The sequence below is a fragment of the Manduca sexta genome, chromosome 5 (genome assembly GCF_014839805.1).
Source record: "Manduca sexta isolate Smith_Timp_Sample1 chromosome 5, JHU_Msex_v1.0, whole genome shotgun sequence".
NCBI lineage: Eukaryota > Metazoa > Arthropoda > Insecta > Lepidoptera > Sphingidae > Manduca > Manduca sexta.
In genome coordinates, this window is record NC_051119.1 from 8004042 (window position 1) to 8013638 (window position 9597).

Genomic DNA, 9597 nt, shown 5'->3' on the forward strand with positions numbered 1-9597 from the left:
TTTAAGGCTTTCATACTATACTTACAGAAACACTTAGTAGTATCCATTATAATAAAAGACATGAACATTAAAGATTCATTTTATTTTAATTCATAAATAATAGCATAAAATTAAAATATAATTTTACAACATTAACATCATGCTATGAAGTATCACATTCCAGTTTACGTACTTATAATGTAACGCCGTGCATTGGCTTTCCAAAATATACAGCATTTTCAATGCTAATGTACTAATATTAAATACTTTGATTTATAAATGTAACAACTGTCAATATTGGAAGATTATTTTAATGCAACCCAATGTTATATTTAAGTTGCAGGATCAATTACCTTTTATAATATTATTGATCATGGAATTGTTACCAATCAGTAATCACTCAGCATGCGAATCGCTGGTAACACAAATTATTACAAGGTGAGAAAATACTTTTCTGACTCTCTCTTTCTAAACCTCTTTAGTTTTAGAGTAGGGCATACCTATCAGGCTGGCCTTATATTGATTGTAATAAAGATGAAAAATGCATAACAAAAAAAAAATTAGGCACCTCTTTTAAGAATAGAGCGCACTGATTATGTCTCAGAATGACCTTTTGAAAAGAGTTCGCTCATTTCCAGGTCCGAATTTAGGTGAATGTAATTTCTTAATATGTAATGTGATATTATTTCTTACATTATAATTTCTTAAGTGTTTTACAGTGTACGCACCATAATTATGATTACTATACAAATTTTAACATCATTTAATACTTAAGTACTTTGATGTATAAAAATTAACTTACTTTTACTATTGTAGATAAATAGAAAAGTTTGCATAATAAATTATTATAAAAAAACAATTATTAGTATGAGTACCTAAAGCACAACATTTTACGAGATTTTAATTATTGAATTACAACCATAGATAATGAGTGATAAAATGATAATAGCACAGACAAGTATACCTAATATGAAAAATGGTAGTGTTTTTTTATCTCCGAGCCACACCACTTTACGATTCTACTTGTGAATTTTAAAAACTACGATTTCTTATTATTAGTCGAACTTACAAAATATATTTTTCTTTGCGTTTCATCTGTTTTGGTTTAGTCTAATCATTTTCGTTTAGTTATCAATCGATTGCACCATGATCTACGTATGGTCTAACAAAGACCTTGCACTAGTCATAGTTAAGTGATTTATAATAAATTGTTAATATTTCGTGTACTGTATAACCACGCCCATTACACAAATCAGCGGAATTATCCTTATGTACATAAAAGATAGGTTTCTTCTAATTTTAAATTCAGTTGTCGTTTGTTTATAAATTCGACTCGTGTAAATTGCAACGTCTATACCCAAGTTGTCAAAGCTAGATTGCGTGGTAGAGAACCTTTGCCCTTTTTTTATGAAAAAAATGTATTAAAAGAATAGGTAGATGAAACCTCATTCTTACGGATTAATTAATAAATGTCGGAAATGTTTGAATGATTGAACGAATGAATGTAATGTTACAGAATTGTATGTGAAATGTAAAGCCAAACTTTCAGAATTTTTATACACAATGTTTTTTTGTTAAGAACATGATTAAAACTGCATCACTGCTTCCTGCGAGAATTTCACATACAGAACACACACAAAAGTAATAAGTAAGTAGTAATCATTTTTGCAGTCATCAATAGTAGTGAATCAGTATTGGTGATTTTAATACTTAAAGTCTGGAATATCGTCGTTACGCTCCGAGTATGGATGTGTAGGATTCCCCGAGGGGCGCGCGCGCAACAATATAGATCATGGCGACGATGATCAGCAACACTATCGGTGCGTACACGCCCAGCATCAGTTTCTTGAAACCGGAGAACTATAACATTAAAAAAAAACACTATTAGCAAATTATTACAAATTAATTGCGAGGTACCAAGGAAGTTGAGGTATGACCACGTGGGAGACTTTTTTTTAATATTTGGGGCACGGTTACTCCTAGAAAGTGACAAACTACGCCTTTGCTTTACTAGATAAAACTAGTTAATTTTGAATTATTAAACTAATGACAATATTATAAGAATATGAGTTAAATTGAATGAATAAATGAAAATAAAGAACGAGTGAGTGAACGAATGAATGGTGATATTACCTGATGCGGCGGGCGCGTAGCGAGTGCGCCGCCCGTGGGCGCGGAGCTGGGCGCGAGGTGCTTCATGGCGAGCGCGCCGCTCACTCCCACCGAGCCGCGTTCACCCACGCACCACGTCGCCTGCACACAACACAACTATATTAACAAGGCTTCATTGTTACCTTCATAATATTGTTTTTTCCTTCCTTGTTTGTTTTGTCTGGTATATAATCAAACAACACAACTCCAGCCACACTCCTAACCACAAAGCTTTCGGTTCACAAATAAGTGTTCGCGGCTGTGAGACGGAGGCTGTTGCGTAGTTGAGAAGTGAGTACAAGTGGTTATTCATAATGTATCTACTCGGATAACTTACGGACAGCACGAGATGCATAACTACGTGGAAAGCGACGAAGGCGGCTAGGATGTACACGCTCCAGCTCGGTAGCTCCGCCTTCTGCAGATACACGGCCAGGAATATCGACACGACTGCAATAGATAGTTCGTATTACATGCGTGGCGAAACACAGAGGTGAAAAAAGTGGAGGATAAGAGCAATGTGGTTTTTATTTTTTATTATTAAATGTTTATAAAAACGTGTGAGGTCATTGGGTCCTCCAGAAACGAAATTCCATTACGTATTTGTATGAAGTTAAAAAAGATGTGTTTTATTTTTTGAATTCCCATATATGTATAGTACCTCATTAAAATCAATTAAGTAGTAAGAAAATGTAATCTGATGTTCTTTATTCAGCATATTATAAGAATATACTGTGACCGATAATAAATGGTAAACAATTCGTATACTATAGATGTAATGTTACGTGACATTACATATGTTCGGTCAGTGTTGGATGTACTTACTTCCTAATATATGCGCGGCGTTGCCTACGAACCAATGCGCCCAGTTGAATATCGACCGGTTTTTGGTGCCCGGGTGTGGCCTGAAGTACGCTCCTGGAATGGTATACGGAAATAATTAATACATTGTAATAATAGTATATAGGATTTTGTAGCATAGCAATATGAATGTTTTACAAACTGAGTAAATACTACTTGTCATATAAACGTATAAGCCGACCAAATACAAAAGTCACATTTAAACTATGCTCCCATGTAAATTGTAATAAAATAAGCACTACCTACATTAGCTGTATCTATATATATAAAAATGAATTGCTGTTCGTTAGTCTCGCTAAAACTCGAGAACGGCTGAACGGATTTATCTTATCTTGGTCTTGAATTATTCGTGGAGGTCTAGGGAAGGTTTAAATGGTGAGAAAAATTCGAATAATTGGCGGGAAAATCCTCAAAACAGCATTTTTCTATTTCCCATACAAACGTTTTCTAAATAAAATGGAGAGTCAATTTGTAATTTATTACCGCTGCATAAAGTTCAAATTCGCGTGCGCGTTGGAGGATCTAATATCGCGTTCTGAAACTCAACAAAAGTGAGTGAATCGCGAATGCGACAAAATTGCATAGTCTCAAAATACATAGTACATAAATAGTGGTCGGCTTCGAGAAACTCAATTTTAGCTAACTTCAGTTGTTAATATAATATATAACTCAAAGGTGACTGACAGTGATATATCAAGGAACAGCCCAAACCATTGGACGGATCGGGCTAAGACTTTACATGCATAAAGCTACTATGACGTAGGCATCCCCTAAGAAAGGATTTTGATAAATTCTACCCTTAAGGGGATAAAATAGGGGATGAAAGTTTGTATAAATGTTCTTAGATTTTCGACTGATTGAACTGAAATTATAGATTGGGGATAAAATTAGTTTGAACCTATAAGTACCGGGAAAATATGTAGCAAGACTTTTATCAAACAGTGGAATTTTATCCTGGAAAACACCTTCACGCGGGCGAAGCCGCGAGCAAAAGCTAGTATTATAATAAAATTTACTTAAATCTTCTAAAAGAGGACCTTAATATTAGTTATATTATCGTAATAGTAAGTATGCACACCAATAGGCTGTATGAAGCAGAGTATGACGGTGACGATGCCGGTGATGGCGTGCGGGTTGTCGCCGCCGGTCCAGCCGCGCACCTCCGCCAGGATCAGGATGAATCCCACCATCGTCAGCGACCACGTCCCCACCATCAGGATGCGGTGGTACTGGAGCACAACAAATCGCACTCTTAATAAAATAATTACCTATTTCAAAATTGTTAATTTGTGCCAGTCGTCGGAAAACTAATTTTTGTTTGCTACTTTTTTTTTGAAGTTGCTAGTAAATTGAGCTTATTAAAGATAGGTAAAAAATGAAACCTATAGCATGAAAAAAGGGAAAAAATCAAAAAGCCGCAAACAGAAATTGGTTGTTTGACGATTCCCACAAATTGGCAATTTTGGAATGGGTCATTATATTATTAAGAGTGCGAAATCTTCGTCATATAGAAAACATTTATTATACATATACCTACGTTTTATAATAGTTAGGTAACAAGAACAGTGCTAAATTGGTGTTAAACATAAAAAAAGTATTTTCTAAATAGTTGATTTTAATTGTGGGTAATTTCTGTAAATTCCTGGAGGTTAGCAAATATATCTATGTTCTCGGAAATAATGTTGACTACAATTCGTATGGAATATGTCTGATCAATATTGGGAGGTGATACAATTATCATTTCGAATTATAATGTTGTGGTTAGTTATAGTATTAGGTAAGAAGTACATCCATTTCTATCGAGCTGTTGGCTTGATTTTACTTTGTGTGACATTTTAGAAGTGTTCTATCGATAATATAAAAATGAATCGCTGAATGTGTTGCTAAGCGCAAAACTCAAGAGCAGCTGAATCGATTTCGCGAATTCTTTCTTTATAATATTCCTTGAAGTACGAGGATGGTTTTTAGAAAGGAGAGAAAAATTAAAAAAAAAACCTGAAAAAGTCTAAAAACAACACTTTTCTATATTCCCATACAAAAGATTTGTAATAATACTTAAGAGTCAATTTGAACTTTAATCCTATACCATAAAGTTTAAGTGTTAGTGGAGGGGTTCCGGGAAGGCAAAACAATTGAGTGATGTTAGATGGAACGATGGAAAGAATTTTAAGTGTTTTATAATTTTTATTTTTTGACATATCAACTTTGTTGACTTATCAACTTTCTTTTTTTTTATCTTACTAACTGACCCGGAGCCGGAATAGCAGAGTAAGTATTAAAAAAAAATATAGTATCGACTGTTAGGCGGTACGAAGTTCACCGGGTCAGCTAGTTTTTATTAAAACGAATTAATACGACAAATAACGGAAAAATCTACTGTGTTTCTATGATATACTCACAGCGAACCAAATGTCCTTCCCGCCGAGCTGTTTGCCTGCCCACGTCTGTTTGAAGTATCTGGAAAAGAAAACAGGTTAACCATCAAATAGAACCATTGTTTACGGTTGATTTAAGTTTTGAAAAGCCTGTAGCTACTTCTTTCAATTAATTAGCGCATAGTATATTAAAATTTTACAGCAGACTCCTGAAAATCATCGTATTCCTTTTTACTTAATTAGTTTTTACGATATTTATTTCGCCTGTTTATTTCTTATTTTTTATTCTGGAGTGTTAATACACTACCTAGCCAGCAGTATCCCGAGTGAGGCGGTGCCGAGCCAGGCGAGCAGCATGAAGCTCCCGTGCAGCTTCAGCAGGATCTTGGAGGCGGGGCGGCCGCGCCCACCGTCGACAGCGCCAGCGGCGCGCCCGTCGCCTCGTACGCGATCGAGTGGAACCCGACGCGGTTGGCGTCTGGGAACGCACTTGATCAGTTACTGTTGCTTGCTAAATTGATTAGCAATTTAGTTAAAGCAATTGCCAGTTTGATTGTGTTGAAATATATTTCCGTCATTATATGTCGCGTAACTACAGCAAAAGTGAAGTATACAAACCTTTCATACTATCGCCGGAGACCACCATCAGATTGTATTTGTTCGAGGCAAGATCGAAGGTCACGCCCTTCACAGTGGACACGACGTCCCTCTTAAACTTGCAGTACAATTTCCCGTCTATGACCGAAGACTCTAGCAACTGCACGATTTCTTGCGGAGAGTCCGACCTCTGCACGTAGGGCTCCACCTTCGGGTAAGTCCAGGAGGTGTACAGGCTGACTCTCCCGTTGTCGTTCCTGACGCATTCCATTGCGCTGTCGTCTCCCATCTTATCGTCGAGGCTCAAAGCGGCTGCTACGTATTTAGGGTTGCCAGTTCCTTGTATTTCGAAGGTGTAGATGTCTCCGGAGACGAAGATAGCGACGACGGCTTTACAGTCGGCCTTCTCGATGCAGTTTTGCGGCACGCCGAAGCATAACTTTGTGTCGGCGCAGCCCTGGTACACCACGTCTATAGGCTCAGGAGCGGCTTTTGGCTGTAACAAAATGTATGTCTAACATAAGGCAGTAAAAATAAAAATATAGTTTTATGTCTTTATTGGTTACCTTTGTAATCTTAGAGGGATCATTATAATTTGGTGTTTTATGCAAGTAGCAACTACCATTATCTCCCCAAATAAAACAAATTAATTAAATAATAATTCGAAGAAATTAATTAAATAATAAAACTGAAAACTATAAAATACAGTAGGTAATTGAAACTTCTTTGTGAATTTATCGTTCGCTTTAACGGTGAAGGAAAACATCGTGAGGAAACCTGCACATCTAAGAAGTTCTCTACAGGAATTTCGAAGGTGAGTGAAGTCTATCAATCTGTACTAGGCCAACGTGGTGGACTAAGGTTTAATCCCTCTCAGTAGTAGAGGAGGCTCGTGCCTCAGCAGTGGACAAGTATATAATACAGGGCTGATATTATTATATTATTATTATAATTGAACTCATAAGCCTCATACCTTAGACTCCATGATGATGGGCGGCGGCTGGGTGTTGGGTCCCCTGGTGATGGGCGGCAGGCTGGTGCTCACCGCCGTGTCGAGCGTCACCACCTCCACCAGCGGCGACTCTACGTTCTTCCAGAACGTCGCGTAACTTTGAGCTACCGTCGCCCTAGGTAGGTAAATATTATTCGTATATTTTTTGCAGAAACGTAACTTGAGCTAATTTGAAGTTTGGACATACTGTCCGTTTCATAACATTATCTATTGTCTTGAATGGACAATGTCTGCGCGATGTCTAGAATCAATATATCAAGTAATATTTTTTGTATCAATTTCTTTTTTATACATTTACGTCAAAGTGACCCCACTGCACCTGAGGTTGATGGCAAGTGGAATGGGGTTCAGGAGAATGTCGACAGACGCGAGATGATTACTCCTTGGCAGTCGACACAATTATGCCAGCCTGCTGGAATCGGATATATACAGGCTTATTCCGGAATACGACATTTACGTGGGCCACTATGGCGGGTTTCAACACCTTGTGCACGGTGGTCGCTATCCCGACGGATGAAAAATATATAAATATATCCTACCACCAGCAGTAGTAATTAAACTCGATGACGATGAATGTGTCACGTCATGAAGTATTTACATTAATTATGTGCAATTCCGCGGAACAATAAACACAGTATGTTTTGATTATCTTGCGAAATCGTTCCTACATACAGTGGTTATACGCCACAAGTATAATATAGGATAAAAAGTTACCTAAACTCGATCCCTCCGAGGAAGTCAGAAGGCGCTTGCCACTGGAAGGTCATGGCGGGTTTCTCCTCGGGCGAGGAGTGCGTCACCGTGTCGTTCGTCCCGCTGCACGTTATCACGTGGGTCGTGGGTGGCACTTTCACGAACTTGCCCACTATGGCGTCGGGATCCTGAAATTAAACATAATTATCATATTAAACACCATCTCTTCCTGTTTTCTCATTGTAAACATCTAAATCTATGTCAAACTTATACTTTTTTTAATATATAGTCTACTGCTTCGATTGAAATTCTTTAATTATCAGAAAGTAATACTACGTTTGATTCGACTCTAATGCGAACGGAGCCGCGGAAGCACCGTTTACGTTTATATTTTGTCAGTGCTTACCTTTAATAACAAATGCCCACTATAATGTTATCATACTAGTTGTTGCTGGCAGTCCCGCAATATAGATATCCGATAAAAAACCCACGGTGTTCCTACTTTTTTTGGGATATAAAGTAGTCTATCTCCCTTTTCCCTGACCAAGCTACATCTCATCAAAATTGGTGCAGTAGTTTAGACGTGAAAGTTACCAGAGAAAATTTCTTTCGGATTTATCGCACTCTTAATAAAATAATGACCAATTTCAAAATTGCCAATTTGTGGGAATCGTCACACAACCAATTTCTGTTTGTGACCTTTTAGTTTTTTCCTTTCCTTGTTCATGCTATAAGTTTCATTTATTACCTATCTTTAATAAGCTAAATTTTATAGCAACTTAAAAAAAAGGTAGCAAACAAAAATTTGTTTTCCGACGACTGCCACAAATTATCAATTTTGAAATAGGTCATTATTTTATTATTTGGCGGCATTATTAAGAGTGCGTTATGAATAAGAATAATCATACCTGTATTTCCCTAGCTTGCAGTATGAACCCTCCGATGGGCACGGGTGCGCCCGCGGGGCTGCCGATGGTCACATTGAGCACGTCGCCTTGCCGAACCTGCGCTCCTGAAGTGAGGATCATGTACGGAGGCACCGATGTTTGCACTTCAACGCCGCTGTGTCGTGGCATCTGGTCTGCGCAAGCCTGCGGAATGATTAATAATGAGTGGAACTCTAAGCATTTTGGTCACGTGATTAAGTAGCCACTGACGAAAAAGTACGTCCATGTCTATGGAAATTTTAGCAGCATGCCGAGGCGCTAATTGGCATTCATAATAGTAATCAATATATCGGGTTACTTAATATCATCACAGTGATATTTCGAAGGCAAGAGCGGTGACCCACGTCGCATCTGACTTAAGCCAGTTCTGAATGGTATTGACTGCAGAGTATAATATGAACAGTAATAAAGCGTATTGCTTTTTACATAGCGGCAAACGATGAACTATTTTTTATAAACCAATCAATAAAAAGAAACATACATTCGTTCCGAATGATGACGATGACCCAAAATTGAATGAACTATGCACTTCGTTTCGATTACTAGTTAACATTGTTTTCAACAGATGGCATTACATGATTCATTGGATGTTACAGAAATGAATTTCAACAAACAGGAACTTACCCCGGGCGGCGCTCCGGAGCCGTGTTGTGTCGTCTCTCGTACTACGAATAGTATTGTTAACACAATACCAAAGTATCTTTTCCGCGGCAGCATGATTGTTATTCTGTAAAATTAAAAAGAATACGTTTATTGTGTGAACGGGATATAGAATATTAGGCCACTTCGCTTAACATAAGGTGCAGTCAAGCTACTTTGCCGAGCCACAATTAAAAATCAAGATATATTCTGCTTATTTAAGATGTTGCGCAGACGCTGTCAACTCGTTGACAAGACACACCACCAACAGCGAAATTGACAATCGCTTTAGCAACTTCAGCCATTACGTACTTAGCAACAAGTTGTTAGCGTGTGCACAGCG

General features: G+C 37.7%; 1 protein-coding gene across 1 annotated transcript; it reads right to left on the reverse strand.

Moving 5' to 3' along the window:
* Positions 1 to 65: 65 nt before the first annotated feature.
* LOC119190844 (putative ferric-chelate reductase 1 homolog) lies at positions 66 to 9361 on the reverse strand. The gene is given in 13 exon segments (XM_037443971.1): positions 66 to 1839; positions 2113 to 2232; positions 2468 to 2580; positions 2956 to 3048; positions 4070 to 4220; positions 5391 to 5448; positions 5674 to 5761; positions 5764 to 5844; positions 5985 to 6459; positions 6937 to 7090; positions 7690 to 7856; positions 8577 to 8759; positions 9240 to 9361. Coding segments are annotated over 13 exon segments (1905 nt in total). The 5' UTR covers positions 9333 to 9361; the 3' UTR covers positions 66 to 1710.
* Positions 9362 to 9597: the final 236 nt, after the last annotated feature.